Source organism: Microcaecilia unicolor, chromosome 4 (assembly GCF_901765095.1).
Source record: "Microcaecilia unicolor chromosome 4, aMicUni1.1, whole genome shotgun sequence".
Taxonomy (NCBI): Eukaryota; Metazoa; Chordata; class Amphibia; order Gymnophiona; family Siphonopidae; genus Microcaecilia; species Microcaecilia unicolor.
In genome coordinates this window covers 64,616,234-64,643,831 of record NC_044034.1, presented here as the reverse complement: position 1 = coordinate 64,643,831, position 27,598 = coordinate 64,616,234, and the positions used below count along the sequence as shown (strand labels likewise).

The 27,598-nt window shown below is 43.1% G+C and overlaps 1 protein-coding gene across 1 annotated transcript in view; it reads left to right on the top strand.

Annotated features, from left to right (window-relative positions):
• The window catches only part of XPO4 (exportin 4), a 254,758-nt gene that overhangs the window by 207,604 nt on the left and 19,556 nt on the right, over positions 1-27,598 (top strand). The window contains 5 exon segments of the mRNA XM_030200298.1: positions 228-408; positions 10,146-10,264; positions 14,195-14,325; positions 16,481-16,598; positions 16,686-16,778. Coding sequence (XP_030056158.1) covers positions 228-408; positions 10,146-10,264; positions 14,195-14,325; positions 16,481-16,598; positions 16,686-16,778 — 642 coding nt within the window.

The following is a 27,598-nucleotide window of genomic DNA, read 5'->3' as shown; positions in this document are numbered from 1 at the left end:
GCAGACAATTTTTAGGAAGCCTGTTTACCTAGTTATAGTTTTTTAAACTTGTACAGCGCTGCGTAACCCTGGCAGCGCTATAGAAATGCTAAGTAGTAGTTATAGTTTTTGAGAATTCTGTGATCTTTAACACTTTTCAGTCAGTTGTGTGGGTTTTTATTTTTTCTGTATAGTGCATTTACTCATTTACTCTCCCTTTTTTTTCTTTTTTTTAATGTGTTCTGAAGTCAAAAGCCATGAATCTGTACCAGGCCTGCCTGACTCTTCTCCAGGTCTATTCTAAGAATAACCTAGGACGGAAGAGAATTGATGTCACAGCAGAAGAAGATCAGTATCAAGATCTTCTTCTTATTATGGAACTTCTTACCAATCTTCTATCAAAAGAATTTATAGACTTCAGTGATACAGGTACAGTAGACACTTGGTAAGAAATATAAAATGCTGTGGGGCAAATTAAAATAGCTTGCATATATGTAAAATCTGTGGATGCTGTGTACCAGGTAGGTTCCTTTTGAAAAATGGCCTACCAGGTTCAAAGGGTTAAAGTACGCACAGGCTTTGAACATGGAATTTATGTGGGTAAATATTTGCAGTAAAATAACAAACATGGATAGATTTCCTAACCTGCACTCTCCTTTCCTCCAAGAACACTTATTCTCAATCTTGCTAAAGTATAGGCATAGAAGCTGACATGCACTTTCAGCTGGGTAGAACAGGGAAGATAGAAGCAAAGCTAATTGGGTAAATGGCTTTCAGAAAATTGGCCTCCCATATATGTATGTATATATGTTAATGTATATATGTGTATATATATAGAGAGAGAGGAGTACAGACACTAGATCAGAGAGAGATGTGGAGCAGAAGGGAGGAGGAGGGAAAATGATGCACTATATCATTCTTACTCTCTTTTTGAAATCATTGATCTGTCCATGTGGGTCGCACATATCAGATCGTTTGTTTTGCTGTGCATGGCTAAAATGGGACTTGTTCTTACTGTATCAGTACATATAGTACCAAGGACAAATTCTTAAAGGAGCAAAAAAGGAAATTTGTCACCTGCTCATCCTAATTTACTCCGGTCCACATTTTTGTGTACACCATAGTGGTAGATATCTCTGGGAATCATTCATTGGCCTTCCCCAAGTGGGAATCAGTAGTTAGTGTCTTCCCTGACTCAAGATGATACCATATACTTAACCTAACTTTTACCTAAAGTTCTTGCTTATGGTGGTACCACAATTCCACCTTAACCACAATTCCACCTTAACCAATCAGTTCAGCTTTTTCCCTTGTCCCAATGTTCATAATGGGAAACCTGAAGTTGCCTTCCACAAATTTAACTGAGTGGTCTTGCCTTTTATGAGGGGTGGAATAAACACTGAAAGTTCTTGTTTTTCCATTTCTTTGCACACCAACAAATGTGACCTACTTATGGCTAAATACTGCCTGAGCATATTGCATCTCATATGATTATACTCTGGTAGGACCAATCCTAAATGGGCATGTTGGACCTCACCTAGTTAGGTAGCATGGCATGAAGCATACACGTTTGTCCAGCATTATTGTCTAGCTGATGCATCTTGTTGGGATTTTAAGTTTTACTTGATGGTACTTCAGTGGTTGCTTTCTAGATAATGCCCAAATTTGAGCTTCTTAAAGTCCATTTCCATTACGTTCTATCCCACTATTCCAGGACAAGTGGGTAGTTGTCCAACGACCAGCAGGTGGAAATAGAAAATCCAGAACTGAGCACTACTACCTAGCCACGTGCTAGCTGCCAGTTCCTCAGTATCTTCTGTCTCCAGCAGGTGGATGGACATACTTCATTTCTCTCTGTGTTCAGAGTTTCTCACCTCTCTCGATCTCAAAGAAGCTTCATATTCCAATTTGGGGCCTCCATCAGCAGTTCCTTCGTTTCACGGTACTGGGTCAGCACTTCCAGTTTCGGGTGCTCCCATTTGGCCTTGCTACGGCCCCACAGACCTTCTCCAAAGTGATGGTAGTGGTGGCAGCCTTCCTCCGGAAGCAGGGAATTCGAGTGCACCCTTACCTGGACGACTAGCTAATTCGCGTGTCGTCCTACCAGGACATCTTGGAAGCGACTTCCATGGTTGTCAGGCTGCTTCAGTCCTTGGGATGGGTCATAATTTCGAAAAGAGCTGCCTGATCCCCTCTCAGCGCCTGGAATGCTTAGGCGTTCTATTTGATACCCAGCGGGCTCGGGTCTTTCTGACCGACCCGCAGTGGGTGAAGCTGCTGAGGCAGGTACGTTCCCTTCTGTTGGCCGCCAGGCCACGGGTTTGGGACTACGTCCAGCTTCTAGGGTCCATGACAGCGGCCTTGGAGGTAGTCCCTTGGGCGCGAGCTCACATGTGTCCACTTCAAAGGTCTTTGCTCTCCCGCTGGTCTCTGGTGTCGGAGGCTTACCAAGTCAGACTGCCTTGGACGTTGGAGGCCAGACAGAGCATAAGATGGTGGCTCTGCCCCCCCCCCCCCCCCCCCAGTCTCTGGCTCAGGGGAATGCCCTTTCCCATTCTGCAGTTGAATGCCAGCCTGTCAGGCTGGGGGGCCCATTTCATGGGCCATTTAGCTCAGGGTATGTGGTCACTGCAGGAGTCCCACTGGACTATCAATTTTCTGGAGCTTTGGGCGGTGCGGCTAGCTCTGAAATCATTTCTCCCATTCCTGAAGAGTACGGCGGTCTGAGTCTTCTCCGACAACGCAACGACTGTAGCTTATATCAACAGGCAGGGGGGACCCGCAGCAGCTGTCTGGCCAGGGAATCCGGCCTCTTGATGGTCTGGGCTGGTAGGTACCTGTCTTACCTCTCAGCCGCTCATGTTGCCGGGGTCCTCAACGTAGAAGCCGACTTTCTCAGGCGTCATGTTTTGGATCCCGGCGAGTGGAAGCTGTCTGTTGCGGTGTTCCAACTAGTGGTGTGACATTGGGGCCTTTCTTGCAAGGACCTGGTGGCCACGAAGGATAATGCCAAGGTTCCACAGTTCTTCAGTCGTCGCAGGGAGCAGGATTCCTTAGGTCTTGATGCCCTACTTCAACCGTAGCCGGTAGAGGGAGTCCTGTATGTCTTTCCTCGGCCGATGTTGGGCTGTCTGCTGAGAAGAGTAGCGACTCATTGCAGCAGAGTGATTTTTGGTGGCACTGGACTGGCCCAGGCGTCCTTGGTATGCCAACCTCATCAGTCTTCTGGACGGCCAGCCGCCACGGCTTCCGCAGGAGAGGGGTCTTCTCTGGCAGTGACCGGTAGCCATGGAAGATCCCTTCCACTTTGGTCTTACAGCCTGGCCCTTGAGAGGTCTTGTTTGAGGAAGAAGGACTATTCGGATTCGGTTATTACTATCCTGCTTCAGGCTCGCAAGTGGTCTACTTCTTCTGCCTATGCCTGCATCTGGCGTATATTTATATTTGATGATTGGTGCGCGGAAAGGGGTTTGGATCCCTTTAGCGCTTCGGTGGGCAGCATCCTTGATTTTCTGCAGCAGGGGGTGCACAAGGGCTTAGAGCTGAGGACGTTGAAGGTCCAGGTGGTGGCCTTGGCCTGCTTCTGAGGGTGCTTGCGCAATTCTTCACTGGTGGCTCACCCGGATGTGGTCCATTTTCTGAAAGGAGTGGGTCATCTTTGACTACCCTTCTGGGCTCCCTGCCCTGACTGGGATCTCAATCTGGTGCTTGGAGCGCTTCAGCGTCCTCCCTTTGAGCCTCTTCGTCAGGCTTCCCTGAAGGATCTTACTCTGAAGGCGGTATTTTTGGTGGCTATCGCTTTGGCCCGTCGCGTTTTTGAGCTCCAGGCGCTCTCTTGCAGGGACCCCTTTCTCCGTTTTTCGGAGGGGGGGTGTCTCTACAAACAGTGCCGTCTTTTCTGCCCAAGGTGGTTTCAGAATTTCATCTTAATCAGTCGGTAGAGCTGCCTTCCTTTCATCAGCAGGACGTGGGGAGCCGGTATGCATCCTTGCGGCTTCTGGCTGTTCGAAGAGTTCTTATCCGGTATCTGGAGGCGACTAACGAGTTTCGTCGCTCGGATAGATTGTTTTGTTCAGTAAACAGAAGTTGGGCCTAATGGCCTCCAAAGTGTCCATTGCCCGCTGTTTGAAGGAGGCGGTGTTGTCTGCCTACCTCCTGGCAGGGAAGGCTTTGCCTTTGGGTTTGACGGCCCACTCAACTAGGCATGTGGCAATGTCGTGGGCAGAGACATCTTTGTCTTCTCCGGTAGACATTTGCAGGGCGGCGACATGGTCATCGTTGCATTCTTTCAGCAAGCATTATAGGGTGGATGTTGCTGCGCGGTCAGATGCGTCCTTTGGGGTGGCGGTCTTAAGAGCAGCAGGGCCGATGTGCCACCCTTGCAGGGATTGCTTTTGAACATCCCACTTGTCCTGGAATAGTGGGATAGTACGTAATGGAAGGAGAAATTAGGTCTTACCTGATAATTTTCTTTCCATTTGTTCTTCACACTATTCCAGGAGCCCTCCCGGTGTTTTCAGCCTATTTTGCTTTTGACTGCTCTGCTCACTGTTCTGGATCCTGACGTTGGTTTTGGGGGGTTTTTGCCTTGTTTGTTGGTTGGTTGCTGTTCATGCATTTATATTGGTTTTCTGCTGGCTTATGTACAATACTAAGGAACTGGGCGGCTAGCACGTGGCTAGGTAATACTGCTCAGTTCTGGATTTTCTATCTCCACCTGCTGGTCGATGGACATAACTACCCACTTGTCCTGGAGTAGTGTGAAGAACTAATGGAAAGAAAATGATCAGGTAAGACCTAATTTCTCCTTTAGTTGGTTGATCTTCAGGATTGTCTATTTCGTATTTCTTACCTTTCTGAAAGCTTTTGTGCATTGCACCTGTTGGTGCCTGTTGAATCGACCAGAGAACAGAGATAAATTGGTCAGTGATTCTTCCCCCCCCCCCCCCCCCCCCCATTATAATCTTTTATTGAAAAGTCAATCAACATACAACAACATAGTTCAACATACCAATCATCCCCCAAACCTAACTCTCCCATCTCCATCCCAAACCTAACTCTTCCATCTCCATCCCCTCCTGATGTCATCACCAACATGTAGGAGAGTTCCTTCCTTCCCCTTCTACACATAATTACTGATAAAGTCTTAGCCTTCAATAGGGTCTCCCGATTCCCCTTCAGGAGATCTTCCCAAACACCATGTCCTATATTTGTCCCATATCTTATGAAAGGAGTTCAGTTGTCCATTCTTGATAGCCGTCAACTCCGCCATAAGGTGTAGATATTCCAATTTCTTATGGTAGATAAATGTGGAGGGAAGCGATATGCTTTTCCATTCAGCGGCCAAAGCCAGGCGGGCTGCTGTAAATAATTGAATAGCCCAACTATGATATTCAATTTTCATACCAAAGGGTCTATGGTGCAATAAGCAATGTTCTGCCCGCTGAGGGTATGGCACCCCAAGAGCCTGCTGTGCTCTAGAGGTAACATCCTGCCAGTATTTTTGCACTACACGACATGACCACCATATGTGATACGTATCTCCTGGCATCCCACATTGTCTCCAACACAATCCCGTTCCTTCATGATACATATGAAACAATCGTTGTGGAGTATAATACCATCTATATAGCATTTTATGTCCATTTTCCATTAGAGTGCTACTAATGGATGACTTAAGTAAATATTTAAAGCTTAGGTCCCACTTCTTACCCTCAGTTACCTTCCCCCAATTTTTTTCCCATCGTTGCATATAGGGAGCTATAGGTGTGTAGAACAGCAGTAATGCCTGATTTATTCATAGCACACATCCCTTACCCCTGCCTCCTCCAATTGCTCTTTCTAAGAGTGTCTCGGGTAAGTTCAGTTCCTCAGCTTTACGTAATATGTAGTCACCTATGCGTCTATAATGGAAATTATGGTGTGGTGGGATATCATATTCTCCTTATAGATCAGTATATATATGCAGTACACCCTCCTCCTATATTTGCCCTAAAGTAGCTAATCCCTGTATCTCCCATTGTTTGTAGATTTCCTTCTCCTGTCCTGCTTGAAAGCCCAGGGCATATCTTAACATGGTATGGAGAAAATAGGGTCTGGTGGGATAAAATTGTTTCCTAATCTTATGCCAGATATTTAGTGGGACTTCCACCTCCAAGGGTGTTCATTTCATACAACTCAAAACCTCAGCCCTTGGGAGCCAAGGTATCGCTCAGACTTAGTTACCCATTAATCTGAAGTTGTGAGGCCTGATAATATAACAAAAAATCTGGTACTGCCATACCTCCTAATTTTCTAGGATAGCACATTGCCTGAGCCAGGACTCTTTGTGGACGCGTGTTCCAGATATAAAGAAAAACCCTTCTTTTAAGCCTTTTGAAAAAATGTGCAGTATTTGGAGAGGCAGGTCCATGAATATATATAACAATTTGGGTAATAGCATCATTTGAATTGGTCAGTGATTCTAATGTCATAGAGTGACATGAAAACTGAGAGTATCCTAGACAAGGCTTAAATTCTCATATTGTTATCTATAACCATTTTTCTCCCCCCCTCAAAAAAAAAACCCCATAAAATCATATTGCCGAGGGAGAAGGGTGTATCACTGCTACAAGCCTGATTTTACACACCAATCCTGCTTGCTTGCACAATTTTATTATGTATTTACAATTTTTTGATAATCCTACTCATGGTTAGTAACTACAGTTGAGAAGCTTACGGTTCAATAAAATATCACATATTCGGCTTAAAACAGATTCAAAACCCCACAACCATCCCACCAGCCCCTTAAAACCCCCCTCCACAAAAGCTTCTGCAACTATCCATATCATAAAAAAATGTTGTAAAGTGCAAATAATTTGCTTCCAATTTCACTTCTTCTGGGAGCTAATTCTACAGCTCTGGTGCAAAGCAGCAAAAATTATGTTGTCAGTTAAACTGACCAGGATGATGAGGCACATTCAGCAGTAACATCTAAGGAGAGTGCAAAGTGCACTTTGGTACTCCTGTCTATTTAGCATAGTTACTTTGCCAGTATAAACCTATCACTATACATGCTGGTCCTATTAGTAAACTTAAAAAAAACCCAAAAAACTCGCAAGTTAGCTGTTCTGAATCACAGTATCAACCTAATCAGCCTGCAAAAATGTGACTGTTTTATTATGCTTAATATACCGCCTTTCCAAAGCAGAATAGGGTGTTTTACACACAAGTAAAAGAAGAAAAACGGAGGAGTATGCCACCTAAGATAGAAAAGAGAAGGATAGATACAACATACCAGAGATCGTGAAGGAGGCACACAAGTTACCATTTACAGTGTAGCATTCCCATTGGCTAGGTTCATCCTGGGTAAAAGGAGAAACTGCCCCCAGTTCCATTGCCAAAGGGCCTCTAAGAAGAGAAAATGAAAGGGAAGGTTACCATATTTGGGTAAGAAGAAAGAGTTGTGGGAAGGAATGGAAAGACTTGAAACTCAATGCTCAGTGGCCCAGTGCTGCTGCCATCTTCACTGCCTTCTCTTCTTCTCCCTTCTTTTTAGCTTTTCTCCCATCTTTTAGCTCTTTCACCAACCTTTTCACTCCTCCCTTTTTCTTCCTACACTTCTATACCTTTGTTTCTTACCCCTTCACCACCTGTTCATCCATATTTACATCATCCAATATTCTAGTGCCTCTTTTCCATTCTGCCACAATTTTTATACCTTGCCTCCACCAACCGTCCATTTTTCTTCTTTCTACCCCATCTATACCACCCCCCAATCAGCATCTGCGCGGCCTCTCTTTCCCAACACCTTCCACTCCCTCTTTCCCATTTCATTCTTTAGTATCTGTCCCACTGCATATATTCCCATGCCATCTATGCACAGGCTAACAATTCCTTCTCTATTCATCCCATGCCCAGGGGCAGGAGGTACTAAGATCATGTTCATGCAGCAAGCTCTGCTCTGCTTCGCTGCCTGCTGGATAAAGGGAAAGAATTACTACTATTATTATTTATTGTTTCTATAGCACTACTAAACATATACAGTGTTGTACACAAACTTTAGCCTGGATTTGAATTAGAGAGTTGCACGGAGACAGAAATTTAACCCATCCCTGCGGGAATCTAACCCGTTCCCACCACAAGTAATCTCCTCCATCCCAGCTCCCGGCCAGCCCAAGAAAGCCAGATTCTACAAGCAATAAAAATTCTAGTAAAAGTAACATAAATCATTATCTTCTGTACTCTGCTAAGACAGCAGATTAGCAGGACCCAAAGCAGTCCAAAACAAGTAAAGTCAGAAACAACACAGTTTATACTTAATTGTTCATTCGTCCTTAGGATTCACCTTTGGGTTTAAAAAGAAAACCATGTGCATGTAAGGACTGGATAAACGAATTACAGGAAAGTTTAAAGCAAATGCCCTTAATATATAATACTTGGTAGCAATAATGAAACAGTGATAGAATATTCACATAGCAAGCAGCCTGAGGCAGACAGATTTATTTTCCACTGAACATAGTTAACCTTGTATAAACTTGGCGGCTAATACTGTGCTGAACTGGACAATGTTGGCACATTTAGACTGACGCTGGACAGAAACCCTTCCCTCATTATTCAATACCTGTGTGTGAAATACTAGTAATAAAAAAGGCAAGTGCATTTTTATAATATACCACTGCAATCCACAAAACAAATGGAGCAAATTCCCACATGCTATCTTTTTTCTTTTAATGTAGGCACAGGAAATAAAAATGATTTTAAATGTTCCCAGGTTTCAACATAATTGATGTCTGAATGTGGGATATAAATGTAATAAGTAAATAGTCTGAATGTTGAGCACCTGATTCTCATATCTGTTTTAGTGGTCCATTACCAGGAGAAAAAAAATCTCTGCACAAATGTAACAGTGTTAGGGTGTCCCTTTAAACAGCTCCTCCAAATGATATTCTGATCACAATTTTTAAAGAAATTACTACTCTGCCTATGAAAAGTTATTTCATTATTATACTTCCTCTGTGTGCATCCAAATGCTACACAAGTCGATATATTCGAAAATAAGTGAGTTTAAATAAAAATACTACCAACAATAAAGAACAACGTGGATGCAGCAGCTCATAGATTTGTTTGCTTTGTTTTGAGTGTACAGAGATGGTGGCTGTGCAAGGAAGGGGAAACAGAGACTACTCTGTCTGCATCTCCCTCCCTGCCACCCAAACACACACACACACCATCCATCCACCTCTCCTTCAGCCGTGGATGACCTCCCCACACATACCTTACATCATCGTGGTGCTCTGGTGGCTTGTTTTGGGGCAGGAAAAGTCCCCACGCTTTCCTGCCCACTTCTGCTGATCCTTCTCACCACTGCCGCTTGTTTAAATTTTAAACAAGCAGTGGCGGCAAAAGGATCAGTGGCAGCGGGCAGGAAAGCATGGGGACCTTTCCTGCCCCGAAGCAAGCCATTAGACCACCAGGATGATGTAAGATATAGGGAAGGAAAGCAAAGGTCAATTTTGTTCCATGGGAACCCCGCAGGACCCAGGTCCATCCCCGCAGGTCCTGGAGGGGATCTCCATGGGATTACCGCTGAATCCGCGGGAATCCCGCTATCCCCATTTCCGTGCAGCTCTCTAATTTGAACAGGGCCAGTGACAGAGCATGACATACTGTCTCAAGAGACTTGAAGGAGGAGAACAAGCTTTAACTCCACTTTGTTCTGCCCTTCCTTGCCCTGTACTTACCGGAGGTGAGTTGAAATTCTCACTCAGGCTCAGTAGATTGGTTAAAGGCAACAAGTCCTGACCTGTATAGAGGATCAGAAGCTGTGCATGGGAGGGATTAAAACTGTGCCACAATAGCTTAGAAGGGAAAATTGTATTGTTGTTACTCTTTCCTTGTTTGAAACTATTTGCTGTAGCTCTGCATCAGACAACTTTACCTAAATTTAAGCCCTAGTTCTAGAGTTTGCACTTCACTTACTAGAAGATACCACCCCCAATCTATTAGCATGATTCTATTAAAATGGTATTTTTGGACCACTACGGTTAACGTTTATATGGCTTTCCTACAGCATAATATTTCTGAAGGACAGAAGTTTCACAGCCACCTTTTTAGAATTCCCATGCTTTTCTGACACAATACTGCCATGTGAACTCTTCAAATATATGTATTTTTCTCACCTGTAGATGAAGTATTCAGAGGACATGAACCAGGGCAGGCAACAAGCAGATCGGTCTCGGCTGCAGATGTAGTTTTATATGGAGTTAACATAGTTCTGCCCCTGATGTCACAAGATCTATTAAAGGTAAGGAACAAAAATATGAAGAATGTAAAATAATTTAGAAGGTTTCTGTGTAGGTATTTACAAAGCTTAGAGATGATGCAAAGTCAAATTTGAAATGACGCATTCTTTTTTCATTATGTGGAGTTTTGTGTGTGGGGGTTATCTCTAATGTTAATATTTTGCTTTATTTAAAATATTTATGAACTGCTTATCTATGATTTTAAGGAGTGTATAGAAACACAAATAATAAAATTAAACACAATTTACAACACATATTACTTACTACTACTACTTAACACTTCTAAAGCGCTACTAGGGTTACGCAGCGCTGTACAGTTTAACAAAGAAGGACAGTCCCTGCTCAAGGGAGCTTACAATCTAAAACATAAGACTTCAAATTAACAACCTAAACAGGGCCATATAAACACGTCACGCACGATCAGCCTGTTACTGATAAATGCAGACCTTGCATGTTTTTTTTCTTTATCTGCTTGTCAGCAATAACATGCCATGATTCAAAAGATCAAACTGCACTAGAAAATCTTGAGTGAATAAAAATGTGTTCAGGTCATGCATGAATGTCAAATTGTTTTCAGACTGAAGTTTGATTGTCAGTGTTCTTGATTACTGGACCTGTTATGTGAATACTCATTTGCTTAACATAGTCAAGCTGGTAGTTAAAACAACTAAGTCATCACTGGCAAGACGCAAAACACACCAGGGGCAATATCTAACAATTGCAGAAGATGAATGCAAGGTCTTAAATACCAAGGTTAGAATTATAAAAGCACATCACATCATTGCCTGACTAGCAACTAGTGAAGAAGTAATATTGTACCATAATTCTGCTTTTCAGAAATCTACCCAAGTACCAGTGCCCTAACAAAAATTCCTTTAAAAAAAATACTTAAGCAGCTAGCTGTACCTTTCTTTCTAACTCTGTAAGCACATCTAATCCCAAACTGGAAGTGTGAGCAGTTCATTAATGGTCAGCTGATGAGTGGTGTGATCACTTGATGTTCAACTCATAACACTTATGACATGCCCTTCTATGTGAAAGGTCCCTGGTTTGATTCCTGGACTGGGTCTTCTGCACGCCATGTCAGCTGAGATTGGTGCTGATGGAGAGGATGTCAGATTGGGTTTGTTTTTATTTATTATTTTTCTCAGTATCCAAACCTGAATAAGGAAGCCTTTTGGAAAGAGCATGGTTTCTTGTTCTAGGTCTGATCCCACAGAATCTGGGCCAGAAGTTGTAAGGATAGTCTTTTAAAATAGTGGGAAAAGGAGTCATGTGACGCCATGCTCAGGAGGGGACTCTAGCAGGCACTTCTGCTTCTTTATCTGAAAGGACTCCTGATTTTATTTAGCCAGTACTCCCTCTTTGCTATCTTCGACCAGCTGAACCTCTCCAGGGAGCCAGGAATGGAGGTTTTGCCATATCTGGTCATTAATTGCATCTTAAATCCTGTGGAAAGATAAAGACTGCGCATTTCCACAGGCCGATAAAATAGTGGCACCTCATAGCCCAGCGGGAATGACACTGAGCTCCGCGTGGGTTTTGGAAGTGGCAGCAGAGGTAGCAACGCTAATGGAAGTCCTATTCAATAAGCTCCTCACACTGCTAGAGAAGAAATTGGGACGAGTTAACGGAACATTGGAGGATCTCACTTGAGTCCTGGCCCAATACCAGAACCGCCTGGGAGACCTCGAGGACAGGGGCCAGGGGATGGAGGCTAAGGTAGTGCTTCGTGGGAAGATCTACTCCTTTGGGCATGTTAAAAAGGCATCAGACCGAGATCCTACGGTTAGAAACTCGGCTGCAGTCTTAAGGCAGCGCTTTGGGGGTACCCGTGACTTGGTACAAACAACAATTTTTGGAGCCATTAACGAGCTGCTTCAGGAGAGAATGCTGAAATGTTTGGCGTATAAGTATTGTCTCTATGTCCAAGGTAATAAATGTGACCAGTTGTTGGCCCGCTTAATTTCTTGGTGTGGGGGGTGCGTCTCGGGTGTTATCGCTCTGGGGGGCATCTACTTACTGCTGATTCGGCTATTCAGGTTATTTTTGTGCAGTATTATCAAGCACTTTATGCAGCAGCCCCTGAGGAGGGTCTGCAGATGTCTCAGTATTTGGATAACATTTCAGTACCCGTACTTACTATAGCTGAGCGAACGGTGTTGAATCAGCCTTTGAGTCCTGATGAAATATGGTTGACAATTAGGCATAGCCCTTTGATGAAGGCCCTGGGCCCGGATGGGTATAGGGTGAAATTTTACAAGCTGCTGAGGGAGGCTTGTGCGCTGCCTCTCACCCAAATGTTTAATGTGATTGGTGGACACGGAAGGTGTCCTGCCGGAGCTCAATACTGCCTAGATTATAGTACTCCCCCCCCCCCCCCCCAAAGGTGGGGTTGGCGCCGAGTGTCCAGATGTGAGGTTTTCAGGCTTTTTTTTTTTTTTACTACATCTGGGGGGTTATAAGTGTCAAGACCCCCTGACTGTTTTGGCATGTTGAAGTTGTAAGTTTTCAGGTGAGAGAAGAAGGGGACATTTATATATATATTTTTTTTTAAAGTCAATGGCTGTTTTTCTTGTTCTCATTGTTTTCTTTTGGTCATCAATAAAAAGTATTTAAATTTAAGTGCTATTTAACCTGGCCAGTTAAATAGCGTTGAATATTTATTTATTTATTACATTTGTACCCCGCACTTTCCCACAGAAGCAGGTACAATGCGGCTTACATAGTTAACAGACTTACAATTATTAGATTCATTAAGAAGAATATTAAGAACTATAATGTAACATAATAATAGAATGCTTTAAGTATATGTTAATTAACATGGGAAGGAGTAATGAAGATAGATAAGGAAATGGGGATGGTTAATATGAAAGGATGAGGAAGGGAGGACTAGGATAGTATGGAGTAGCTAGGGGGGCATGGTTAATATATAGACACCGTTATAATAAGAGAAATGTGTAGGTTTATGTCGTGTCATTTGGATAAGCTAGCTTAAAGACATGGGTTTTCAACATTTTCCTAAAAGGTAAATGGTCATTAATTGCTCTGATGGATCTTGGTAATGCGTTCCAAAGCTGGCTCTGGGCAAAACAATCACAGTATAGGAAGGGAGGAAGGTCTGGTAATGCAAAAAACTTGAACATGAAACAAAAGATCTGAATTGTTATATGGCATGAGGATAAAGTGACTGAATAACTTCCAGCTTGAATGGGCTCCAGTTTTCAACCAGAGAGAAAAACCACACACAGAGATCAAAGACTTGGACAACAGAGTGCAATTGTTATCACTGGACACAGCCATGGCAATATGAACAGACATTCCCTCTACTAGCCTGGTGTTTAACAGGTAGAAAAACAAAGAAGCCAGGGTTCAAAACCTACTAATGTTCCTTGTCTGGGGGGTGTCTTTATTTCTTCACAGTCTTTAGTGCTGGTCCAAGTTCATAGTGCTCTGTGATAGTCCATAGTGGCTTGGTTCTGTTCTGGCAGTATAGGCACACAAGCCAGTCAGGTTTTCAAGATACTCGTGGGTCCTTTTACAAAGGCGTGCTAGCGTTTTTAGTGTACGCTAGATGTTAGTTGCCCATATATTTCTATGGGTGTCACTAGCGTTTAGTGCGCCCTAAAACTGCTAATGCGCCTTTGTAAAAGGATCCTTCAATGAATATGCATGAGGAATTTGTATGTCACCTCCATTGTATGCAAATCTGTCTCATGCATATTCATTGTGGATATTCTGAAAACCCCTGGTTTAAGAAAATCTACTTCCAAGGTAACATTGCTTTACATTTCTTCAGATCTATTTATTGATCACATTGGTTCTTATAATACTTCAGCGTTTATGGTGCAAAGCATATGAGCTGAGATTAGAGCAGTGTGTCTTACATGATTTTCTATATAATATCTTTGCCTTTCATCTTCTGTTAACAGTTCCCATCATTGTGCAATCAGTACTACAAACTTATCACCTTCATCTGTGAGATTTTTCCAGAAAAAATTCCACAACTTCCTGAGGATTTGTTCAAGAGCCTGATGTACTCTCTTGAATTGGGGATGACATCGTATCCTTTGCATTGAAATAGCTGTTCTACTTAAGATCAGCATTTGATGGGTGTTATGCAGAGCACACATCTGTTTAGATATGGCTAGTCATAGAAGTGTCTCCCAAATGTATACATTGGATAGCTTTTAAATAAAAATTGTAATTTTAAATATGTACTCTTAAATCACAAGCAAAATATATCCACTGTTGGAGCAGGATACTGGGCTGGATGGACTTAGGCTGACCCAGTATGGCTACTCTTATATTCTTATGTTCTTATGTAAAAGCAGAAAACTTAAATCACTATGTCATCACCCCCTTATCCCCATCTTCCTTCCTCTTAGTTTGTGGGAGATAAGGAGGAATTGACCAAAACATTTTTTAATGCATTTCAAGCGGTGAGGTAGATGGTACCTTGGAAAATTTTAAAGATGTAAATTATGACTTCTCATTGAATTGAGTGGAGGAGTAGCCTAGTGGTTAGTGCAGTGGACTTTGATCCCAGGGAACTGAGTTCGATTCCCACTGCAGCTCCTTGTGACTCTGGGCAAGTCACTTAACCCTCCATTTCCCCTGGTACACAAACAAGTACCTGAATATATGTAACCCACTTTGAATGTAGTTGCAAAAACCTCAGGCGGTATATCAAGTCCCATTTCCCCTTTTCCAGGGTCTGAAGCTTTCTTTGGGTGGCTTGCGAGTCTCAGGATTTTTTTCTACTATGAATTACATTATTTTCTCTTCATATTTAACTATGTTCTTAATATCTATTAAATCATGTTACTCTACAACCATTTGGACCAAAGAGCTCTCAAATTTGAGAAATATTTTGCCACTATCCCAGTAGAGGATGTTCTAGTAGCACTAGGGTTTCCCTTAAAGTTTAAAATAAATTGACTTGGTCTTGGTCTCATCAGTGCAGATACAATCAAAGGACAGTTCACAGCTCCATCTCTTTGAAAGGTACTCCCCCCACCCTTTTGCCCTTGAGAAGATGGGCCTAGGTCCTGCTTTGAGAGTTTTCCAATGGGGATTCCACAAACTGTCTAGTCTTTGTCTCCATCCCTAACTCATCTCATTGTGAAGCCCTTCCCTCCTCACTATGTGCTGCCCCCCCCCCTCATATACTGGGGTGGGAGGGGGGAGCCCTCCAAGCCAACCTAAACTGCTTCCATCAGAGCCATCCATCATCTGGGCAGAGACAGGATTCCCAGGGGCTGGTTTGGGGCAGCTCACACCTTTGAGCTCAGGGGAACATGAAGAGCTGCTTCCTGCCCCACAGGACTCGATTAGCTGCTGGAGTAAAAGCCATCACTACAGACTTTCTGACAAGTGTCCACTGGCACCTGATGGTTTGAAGATTGCTGTGAGATGTTGCCCTGTGTGTTAACTTTTTTACTTCATGGGATATAAGAGAGAAGTTTACCCCAGGAAATGTAGGAGTACTGCAAGTCCCTGAATCAGTGTGCTGCATCTTGGATCTTTCCGTTAGAAAGCCTTTTTTGAATGTGTCCTGTAAAACAGATGCCTTCATTTCTTCTATTTCTGTGGCCCTGGTTCAAGCTTCTCTACGGCTTCTTGCTTTCGTCCATTGTGTCACCTCTGATTTTTTTTTCTTTTTTGTTGTTTTGTTTATTTTATCCATTTTTCTGTTTTCCTTCCGTCAAGAATTGTGTATTGAATGTTTTCTTTGCTCAGAGAGCTTTGTCATCTTTATGTTGTGGCCCTCACAGTAGAAAGTCAGAAGCCTTAGAAACTACTCCACAATCTTCCACTGGAGGTGTGATGGGCCAATCTGATCCTGCTTAGACAAATCTTAGGTTTGCACAGAGATGAAAGCATGTAGTCTTTTCAAATGCCATGATCAGTGTTGTAAAGTACCAATCATAACTCAGAAGTCTGATTTCAGATTGGTTTGTAGTGATTGTAACAATTTTTAGACTTCAAGAGCATTCTGCACATTTCACCTTGTTGCTGATTGGAATATCTGTGTGTTAGGCTGTCCAGCTATAGATTTCTTAAGGTTCAGATGTGAAGTTTCAAAAGCTGCATGTATTCATGACCAGTCTTTCTGTTTTGAAAAGTTTAGAAAGAGCTTTCTAATGTATCAAAAATAAAGGGAAATTAGTTTCCTGTTTAAATGAAGTATCCGTTTCTTTAACTATCGATACAAGAATGAGCTCGGATGTTAGCCAGCTTTGTCTGGAAGCCTTGACGCCATTAGCTGAACAGTGTGCCAAAGCACAAGAAACTGATTCTCCTCTCTTAGTAGCAACAAGACACTTTCTTAAGGTAGGTTTTGTGGAATTCATTGGTGTAAAACAATATGCATTCAGCAACCTGCATCTGAAATATAGGTGGTATGTTCTATCATTTCAGCTTGTCTTTGATATGCTTGTGTTGCAAAAGCACAATACAGAGATGACGGCTGCGGCAGGTGAAGCCTTTTACACATTAGTGTGCTTGCACCAGGTACAGAAATGTTTTCATTTTTTCCAATGTTTCTTTCCACAGATACACATCTATTTTCATTAGCTGTTACTTTGGCATATCAAACTAAGATTCTGTCCATCTTTATTTGAAGTTGCTATATTGTATATTTGTGTTAGGGATTTTTTTTTTAAACTAAACATATGCAGGCCAATTTTTAGCCAAGAAGTGCCTAATCTAAGTAGCCACTTAGTTTGAACTGAAAATAAATGCCTTCTTGTCTACCCAGGTACAATGCTGTCCCTTCTGCCGTGGCATGTTAGGGCCATTAGTCTCTCCATCCCTTCTCCCTGCCATTACCTATAAATGGGTGCCATGGGGATTTCTATGTACACCGTGGGCAATAATAACCAGGCACTAAAGTTAGGCACCTAGATGCAGCATGTTTAGTGCTAATTTTATAACTGCATCTGGGTGCCAAGACCCTGTTAATACAATACTGGCATAAATTGGCATCTACATGCCTACAATTAGGTGCACCCATTTATGACATGTAAATAGGTGTAAATAAGTGCACCTAAATGTGGCACTTTAATGAGTAACTTACAGTATTCTGTAACTTACACTTACACGCATACATGGGAGGCCTACCCCATGTGTATGCCCCCTTGCATTCATGTGCCAAGCAAATTGTGTTCCTAAATTACTGAGTATTCTGCTACCACTTACTCAAGTGTACATTCACCCACCTAAGTGCTAGTATTCTAGAAATTTGAAGTCCACATATGGCGCCCTAGTATAGAATTAGGGGGATCTATGTATATTTTATAGCAGCTCTACCCCAAATCCACACCCATGAATGCCTGTGCTCATTCTTGGTAAAAGTAGGAGTTTGAGGCTCTTAGCATTACAATCTGTTATTCTAAGCACTTGGTCCTTTAGAAAGAAAGGGGAAAGAAATCCATTTAATTGATGAGCTGATAGCTGCCCAGACATATCTTTTGCCAAACTGATTCTTGGTATGCAGATTCTGATGTGGTTGTTCTACATCAACTCTGCCCACCAAGAAAGGTATGAGCATCTGCCTCATAAAAGGTAAGAGGGAAGGTAGAGTTCTTTGCATGTATTGCACAGTTTAGATTAGGGCTGTAAGGGGATTTTATTAGCCAGTACCTATTGATCTTTGTTGGTTATTTATTAACCACCTGATAAAACTGCAATGGAGCTATCATTATTGAACTTTTGAATCACATTATAGTAGCAGTGGGGGCAGTTTCTATGTCAGGGGTAGATAATCAGTCAAATATAACAACCCAGTTGCATCAAAACTCAAAGCCACTATAGAGCCATCAGCAATACTACTACATACTACCTATGTCTTGCTCAGTTCATCATTGGTTCTGTAATAATAGCGACTTGAATTTTTTGTATACAACTTGTAATTAATTTTATAAAATTTTTAATTAATGTGATGAATTTTAATGAATTTTATACTTTTTCTTAAAAATCTCCATATCTACTATTCACATTGTTATTCTCATTATATAAATTAAATGGCACACTTATCTTGTTCAATTGGACCAGTTGGTTCTATTGAACAAGATAAGTGTGCCGATTGGAGATTTTTTTTTTTTATAAAGTAAAGTTCATTAAAATTCATCACATTAAATTTATTAAAAATGTTATAAAGGGGTCACGTGACGCCATGATGCAGGGCTGACGCTGGATAGCTAGGCTCCGCGCACATTCGCCCCAAAATCAGCAAATTCGACGGTCCCGAGGAGAGAAACGGCGCTGTCTGGTGTATGAAAGAAGCGGAAATCGATAGCGATCGATAAAACGGCGCAGAGGCACGGCATGGCGGCGAAAACAGTTCGCAGAGAGAGAGACAAGACTAAGCCGGCCGATGCCAAGATGGCCGACCAGCGTGAGATCGGAGAGCTAGCTGTGGGATCCGCGTGGTTAGCAGAAATTACCGCGGAGGTAACTGCAGCGGTTGAGACAGCGCTGGACAAGAAGCTTCAACAACTTTACGATCGCACAGAGGAGGCTCATGAACGTATTGATAGCATGAGCTTAGAGTTGGATGAAGGCCTGCAGCGCATATCAGAGGTAGAGGAGAGCGTGGAGGCACAGAAGGAGTTAAACAAAGAACTGGAAAAGAAAGTGCAGGATCTGGAGGTTAAATTGGATGATTTGGAGAATCGCAGCAGGCGCAATAACCTGCGCCTGATTGGACTACCAGAATCCTTATTGGATAGGGATCTGCCCAACTTCTTGGAAGGATGGCTGCCAAAGACTTTACATATAGAGGATAAAGTATCACAATTCTGTGTGGAGCGAGCCCATCGGGTGGGGACCACGAGGCAGTCAGGGAACAGACCAAGAGTGGTGATCCTAAAGACTCTTAATTTCAGGCATAAACAATACATATTGGATGCGCTTCGAGGTGGGCAAGCACTTACCTATGAAGGGAGAAAAATCCTTTGCTTCCAAGATTATTCACATCAGGTGCAATTGAAGAGGAAATCCTTCGCGCCATTATGCACGGAGTTATATAACAAGAAGATAAAATTTGCACTCCTATACCCTGCCAAGCTCAGACTCACCATAAATGGTGTAACTCAATTTTTTGAACAGGTGGAGGCAGCTAAAGAATATATACAACAACATGGAGAGCTTAAATGAAGCAGAGGTAATGTGCAGGATGGAACAGCGGCATAAAAGAGGACGCTGGAGATTATATTATAGCTTTATAGTGGAAACCAGATTGGGAGAATATTGACCTGACCTTTTGGATTGAGAACATGACTGATGGACTCTTGATAGATTGGACAGATATATTTCGGGAGTGCGGGTGTTTTTGGAGTGCGCCCAAGACAGTGTTCTGGATGTACCTAGCACGTCTCGACGCCATTTGACTGCAGGAGATGACGACATGGCAGAGCTAAATAAACTGCTTTGGGGCTCTTGGAAATGAAGTAGAAGTCAGAAGTCTACAGGGTCTGATCATATAAGAACTAAGTAACATTGGCCACCGGAGGAGTTACACAGGAATGGAAGTGTGAGACAATTAAGATATGATGCTAGAGATATAACACATAAAGTTTTGTATGTTGGGGAAGTTGGGGAAGCTGGGGGAAGAATCAGGAGGGAGGGGGGGATGTGTGATATGTTGGTGGGTGAGTGCAGGTGTTATAGCGTGACTAGTTCTGGGAACAGGAGGGCTAGGGGGGAAGGATAGGGGAATAGGGAATAGAGAGGATACATATGGGAGGGAGGGGGGAGGGATTAGAGGGCGGGAAGTAGGGGAACGATTACCAAAAAATGATAGATGGAGATATGTGAGTGAGTGGAACGTTGAATGGCTGCGACACAGAGTGGTGGGGGTGGTGCTGCTGGGACACCATGTCTACCTGCTTTTGGATAAGAGGCATGAGCGGGGACATGTAAGAGATGACGGAGGTTGATGGGCCTTAAAGTATACTCCTGGAATGTGGGGGGAATATCCTCCCCCATTAAAAGAAAATCCTTCATAGTCTTAAAAAGAAAAGGGCAGATGTGGCGCTCCTTCAGGAAACACATTTATCAAAGCAGGAGCATGAGAAGCTGAGAACTTGGTGGGTGGGGACCATATTGGAGGCCCCGGCAGTAGGGAAAAAAGCGGGCGTTGTTATTTTATTTCATAAAGCTCTACAGGTGGAGGTGGAACAGGTGTGTGTTGATCCTGAAGGGAGGTATATAATAGCACAGGTAAAAGTGAATGGCAATATGTCTCATTAGTAATATATATGCTCCCAATGTGTATTGTAAGAAATTTTACCATTTAATCATTAGTAAGATACAACACTTCAACGTTAAAAATAAGATAATAGGAGGGGACTTTAATGTGGTGGCGGACACAATGTTGGATAGATCACACGGGACAGCAAGCACGATGGTGGGGGCCGGTAAAGGCATAAAACTGCTATGTGAAACATTGGGAGTGGTTGATGTGTGGAGGGTATTGCATCCAAATACTAAAGACTATACACACTACTCAAGAGCCCATCACACTCAATCAAGGATTGATTATCTATTGATAGATGAAGAGAGCTTCACACATATAGCGGAGGCCGATATTGATCCTACGATTATATCAGATCATGCGGCTATATATATCAAATTTCAAGATAATACCTCACATAATAGACAGTATAGGTGGGCATTTCCTATGGATCTATATAAGGATTCGGAGTTTTGGACTTATATCAGAGCAAAGTGGAAAGAATATTCATTACACAACGCATCTCACAGGCATACCCCGATATTGTTTTGGGAAGCTGGAAAGGCTGTCCTAAGGGGAGAGATAATAGCGTATAGCATCAGAAAAAAGAGACGAAGAGATAAAGAGATCATAAGATTAGGAGATAGCCTGATACGGTTGAGGAGAGCTTACGGACAGCAATCCGCGGACCACCTTCGTGAGCAATTATTAGCCACGCAGACATCTCTGAATGAGCTATTACATCAGCGTGCTAATAAATCAGCAGAGTATTACAGATACCAATTGTATAAGTTTGGTAATAAGACAGGGAGGATGATGGCAGGATTAGTAAAAAGGGGGAAGGGACAGAGGAGAGTGCTAGCCATTCGGACACAGGAAGGGGGATTGGTACATACTGATGCAGAGATACTAGATGTATTTCATGACTATTATGCTAAGTTGTACACTAAGAATGAAAAGGAGGATTTGGATCCAGATATTTATCTTGAGAATGTTAAACTGCCGAAGATAACAGTGCAGCAGCAAGAAGAGCTAAACAAGCCAATAGAAGTAGAAGAGGTCCTGAGAGAAATTAGAGGCAGTGCATTACATAAAGCTGCGGGGCCAGATGGGTTCAGGGCAGAACTGTATAAGATCTTAATGCAAGATATAGGAGAACCACTGGCAGATGCCTTTAACAAGTCGGTGGAATTGGGGGAATTACCGCAATCCTTATGTCTAGCGGATATTATGGTTTTTTTGAAACCAGGAAGAAATGTGATCTTACCAGAATCCTATAGGCCTATATCACTTATTAGCTATGAAGCTAAACTATTGGCTCAGATCTTGGCTGCTAGACTGGCAACAGTACTGACACATATAGTGGCGCCCCCGCAGGTGGGATTTATACAGGGAAGACAGAGTGGGAAGAATATTAGGTTGATATTGGCCACGATGGAGAGAGTGCGAAGAGAAGGAGGGGAATCCCTCTTGATCAGCATCGACGCCGAAAAGGCGTTCGATCGGGTTGAATGGGAGTTTTTATTCGCATCGCTCAGGGCATATGGCTTTGAGGGATTTTTTACACAAGCGATATCCATTCTGTATAAGAACCCGACAGCAAGGGTGTTGGTTAATGGTACTTATTCACGATGTTTCCCAATAAATCGGGGAACTAGACAGGGTTGTCCTCTGTCCCCCTTATTATTTGCCATTACATTGGATCCCCTGATTAGAGAAATTCTGGGGAATGTGGAGATAGAGGGGATTAAATTGGGACACCAAGAATTTAAAGTTGCGGCGTTTGCTGATGACATTTTAGTCCATTTGGCGAGACCGGAGGAAACGTTGCCGGTGCTGATGGAAGTATTTGCAGAATACGGGGCTTTTTCGGGCTTTAGTTTAAATTTTCAAAAATCAGAAGGACTACCCACTAGCAGCATGGTAAGGGAGAGGTGGAAGGGATCATTTCCATTGAAGTGGGCGGATCAGGAATTTAAATACTTGGGTATAAAATTAACGGGGGACTTGAGAAGATTATATAGAAGAAACGTTGATGAGGTATTAAACTATACAAGGAATCAATTGGATCTATGGGAAGGACTGCCGTTAACACTGAGTGGCCGAATTGGTATGTATGCCATGATGCTGTTCCCGAGATGGCTATATGTCTTAAGACAGCTGCCAATATTGCTACAGATCAAGGATGTAAAGAAACTTAGGAGAATGGTGACTAGATTCTGCTGGGGTGGAAAGAAGGCCAAAGTTAAACTGGAATATATGTATGGGAGTAGGAAAGAGGGAGGCTTAGGGATGCCTGATATCCAACAATATAATTGGGCATGTTTGACCAGACATTTAGCGGACTGGATATTAGATTCAGAGGAACATACGGCGTGGAGTACGGAGTGTGTGCTGTTTGAGCCTTATCACCCCTACTATATGATGCATGTTCAAGGAAAGTGGATACCTAAGGGATGGAGTCAGCATCTCTTGTTACAACCAATGCGACGGGTATGGCGATATATTTTAAAGGGATTAAATAAGAATCCACATTATACAGATCTGCTTCCTCTGGTGGGGAATAGTGCCTTTGATCCTGGGAATACACAACCGAGATTCAGAAAATGGGCACGGGAAGGGATAGTATTAGTGGCCGATGTTATGCAGGATTCGGGGAAGATTATATCTAGAGAGGCCTTAGAGAATATAGTGGGAGCTGAGAATGTGACATGGTATGATTATTATCAATTACATAGTTACATTAAGCAGCTAAATTCTGCTGGATGCGAGAGAGGGATGTATGACTTATTGGTGAATTTATTTCTGCCACAAGGTAGAGAACAGACCTCAATCTCAATACTTTATAAACAGCTGAGAATGATTTTCCCGCCCCGTGGATATGAGGAGGTTGCTCGGAGGTGGTCTGCGGATATGAGAGTGGAGGTTCGAAGCGGAGATATAGCCCAGGCTCTGAAGGAGATAGTATATAAAGTGACCAGTGCACGACATAGGGAGATTCAATTTAGAATTATTATGAGAGCATACTTCTCCCCTGTACAGGCCTACCATGCTGGTAGACTTACAACACCACAGTGCAGCAAGTGTAACTTTCAGAGAGCATCACTTTATCATATGCTGTGGGAGTGTCCGGACATTAAGGAATTTTGGGATAATATTAGGAAATTTTGTGAGATTAATTCATAAGACAATTAGATGGGCACCTAAAAATCTAATATTGGGTCCAGGGGGGAGAGGGCTAAATCTGAAACATACAGAAGGTATATTTATGTATAAGGCTATAATAATAGGGAAGCAATGTATTATGCAATTTTGGACCCAGGAAAGTGGACCCTCTTTCTGGCAGTGGAGGAATTCACTTCATGCCTTGGTGCTGCTGGAGGCGCGTGAGGTACATCGAAGCCCTAGGAGTAAACAACGATTCTGGGAGATTTGGGAGCCATATGTGCAGGCCCTGTCAGGTAGAGCCCGCAGCTTACTAGTAAACTCACTCTCATTGTAGCTTGGGATAGGGAAGAAGACTGGGTAGAGTAGGCTGGAGTGGGAGGGAGGGGGGTGGGTGAGGTGATGGGAGGAAGAGGGAGGAGGGAGGGAAAGGGGGGGAGGTGTGCTGGGCTTATGCTGCAATTGATGAAACTGAGACCAGATAAAGGAATGTGATTTCTGAAGGAAGGGGGTTACATGCAATGAGGGGGGAAAGAGTGTATTATCGTATCGATATGTATCTATTGGTATGAATGGAGGATTCTGAGAGTGATGTTCTGGGTGTATTATGGGATGGCAATGGAACAGCTTGGTAAGCGGAGCCTGGATATGCAAGATGCAGATCAATTTAATTTATAACCAGTAAAGCCTGTTTGAGATACTGACATAATGCAGGATTGCTGTGATTCTCCTGCTAAGGAGTGATGACTTGCTGGCTGACGGAGGCTGATATAATAGAGTAATGGAATGAAGCTAAGTACACAGAACGACATCAGTGATATATATTTATTTTTAAATTTTATTACATTATGAATAAAACCAAGCACACAGAATGATATCAGGGATTTGCATTTATTGTTCACAAATCTCATTGCATAATACTCTGATCACTAATGGATATATTTCAGAAATCGCAGACAGAGATGTTGATAATAGCTATTTATGACATTATTGCTTGCATAAGCCAGGGTTAATTAATACAGTAATTTAGAGGGGGGAGGGGAGGGGGGGAGGGAAGGTGGGGGGGGGGGGGGGGAGAAAAGAAAAATTGATGATAGCGGTTTTGCTGTATTAGTGCAGGATGGCAATGTTAAATGCCTGAGATGTTATGTTAATATGGAATTGTTTTGGAGATGCATTCATCAATAAAAATTATTAAACCTAAAAATGTTATAAAATTCATTAAAAGTTTTATATACATAAAATTCAAGCCGCTATTATTACAGAACCAATGACGAACTGAGCAAAATGTAGGTGGTATGCCTACGTGAAACGAGTCGCTGCTGATGGTCAGGGCTAGCTCAAGGGACTATGGTGCCCAGAGCCAACTTTTGGTTTGGCCCCCTCCTTTTCAGGCCATCCTCTCCCCTGGCTTACCTTTAAAGAGACTTTTCCCCTCCTTAATACTGACAGCATTTCATCTAACGCTACCTGCATCAACCTCTGGCGTGTTCCCTCTGCTGTACCCCTGTGGAAACAGGAAGTTATGTCTGTTATGTCATAGGAGGGGCCAGGGCACAGCAAAAGGAAGATACCAGGGCTGATGCAGGTAGTGTTAGGTAAAGTGCTGTCTGTTGTGGGAGGGGAAAACTGCCTTTAAAGTTAGATGGGGGGGTGGCCTGGGAGAGAAAGAAAGAGGGGGGTTGCTGGCTCTTCTTTTTTCCCTGCACACACAACACTGCCAGGTAATCTCTGGGTCAGCTTAACCCCGGCCAAAGAGTCGGTTGGGCCGCTGGACGAAAATGGTGTTAAAGGGGCGATCAAGGAGGACAAAGCCATAGCGGAGAAATTAAATGAATTCTTTGCTTCGGTCTTCACCGAGGAGGATTTGGGGGGGGGACACCGGTGCCGGAAAGAATATTTGAAGCGGGGGAGTCGGAGAAACTAAACAAATTCTCTGTAACCTTGGAGGATGTAATGGGTCAGTTCAGCAAGCTGAAGAGTAGTAAATTACCGGGACCTGATGGTATTCATCCCAGAGTATTAATAGAACTAAAAAATGAACTTGCGGAGCTACTGTTAGAAATATGCAATCTGTCCCTAAAATCGAGTGTAGTACCGGAAGACTGGAGGGTAGCCAATGTTACTCCGATTTTTAAGAAGGGTTCCAGAGGAGATCCGGGAAATTATAGACCGGTGAGTCTGACGTCGGTGCCGGGCAAGATGGTGGAGGCTATTATTAAGAATAAAATTGCAGAGCATATACAAAAACATGGACTGATGAGACAAAGTCAGCACGGATTTAGTGAAGGGAAGTCTTGCCTCACCAACCTAATGCATTTTTTTGAGGGGGTAAGCAAACATGTGGACAATGGGGAGCCGGTTGATATTGTATATCTGGATTTTCAGAAGGCGTTTGACAAAGTGCCGCACGAAAGACTCCTGAAGAAATTGCAGAGTCATGGAATCGGAGGTAGGGTATTATTATGGATTAAGAACTGGTTGAAAGATAGGAAGCAGAGAGTAGGATTGCGTGGCCAGTATTCTCAGTGGAGGAGGGTAGTTAGTGGGGTCCCGCAGGGGTCTGTGCTGGGTCCGTTGCTTTTTAATGTATTTATAAATGACCTAGAGATGGGAATAACTAGTGAAGTAATTAAATTCGCCGATGACACAAAATTATTCAGGGTCGTCAAGTCGCAGGAGGAATGTGAACGATTACAGGAGGACCTTGCGAGACTGGGAGAATGGGCGTGCAAGTGGCAGATGAAGTTCAATGTTGACAAGTGCAAAGTGATGCATGTGGGTAAGAGGAACCCGAATTATAGCTACGTCTTGCAAGGTTCCGCGTTAGGAGTTACGGATCAAGAAAGGGATCTGGGTGTCGTCGTCGATGATACGCTGAAACCTTCTGCTCAGTGTGCTGCTGCGGCTAGGAAAGCGAATAGAATGTTGGGTGTTATTAGGAAGGGTATGGAGTCCAGGTGTGCGGATGTTATAATGCCGTTCTATCGCTCCATGGTGCGACCGCACCTGGAGTATTGTGTTCAGTACTGGTCTCCGTATCTCAAAAAAGATATAGTAGAATTGGAAAAGGTACAGCGAAGGGCGACGAAAATGATAGTGGGGATGGGACGACTTTCCTATGAAGAGAGGCTGAGAAGACTAGGGCTTTTCAGCTTGGAGAAGAGACGGCTGAGGGGAGATATGATAGAAGTGTATAAAATAATGAGTGGAATGGATCGGGTGGATGTGAAGCGACTGTTCACGCTATCCAAAAATACTAGGACTAGAGGGCATGAGTTGAAGCTACAGTGTGGTAAATTTAAAACGAATCGGAGAAAATTTTTCTTCACCCAACGTGTAATTAGACTCTGGAATTCGTTGCCGGAGAACGTGGTACGGCGGTTAGCTTGACGGAGTTTAAAAAGGGGTTAGATAGATTCCTAAAGGACAAGTCCATAGACCGCTATTAAATGGACTTGGAAAAATTCCTCATTTTTAGGTATAACTTGTCTGGAATGTTTTTACGTTTGGGGAGCGTGCCAGGTGCCCTTGACCTGGATTGGCCACTGTCGGTGACAGGATGCTGGGCTAGATGGACCTTTGGTCTTTCCCAGTATGGCACTACTTATGTACTTATGTACATAGAGCCAGTAATATCACAGACCCAGGCGTTTAGCACCCTTTATCTCCAGCGCTCTGGGCCAGAACCTCACCTGGTCCATAGGTTAAGCTGGCCCTGGTGATGGTTCTATAGTGGTTTTGAGCTTTTGGCCTGTTGTATAACTTGTTCTGATTATCAAGCAAACAGTGTCCAATTACATTTACCAGCAGGTGACAAACATATAACTTGCCTATTTATGCATTCTAAAAAGTTATCCAGATACCACTGAGCAATTTAAATGGCCAAATTTATCTGTATAGAGGGGCATAATCGAACGCAAACGCCCAT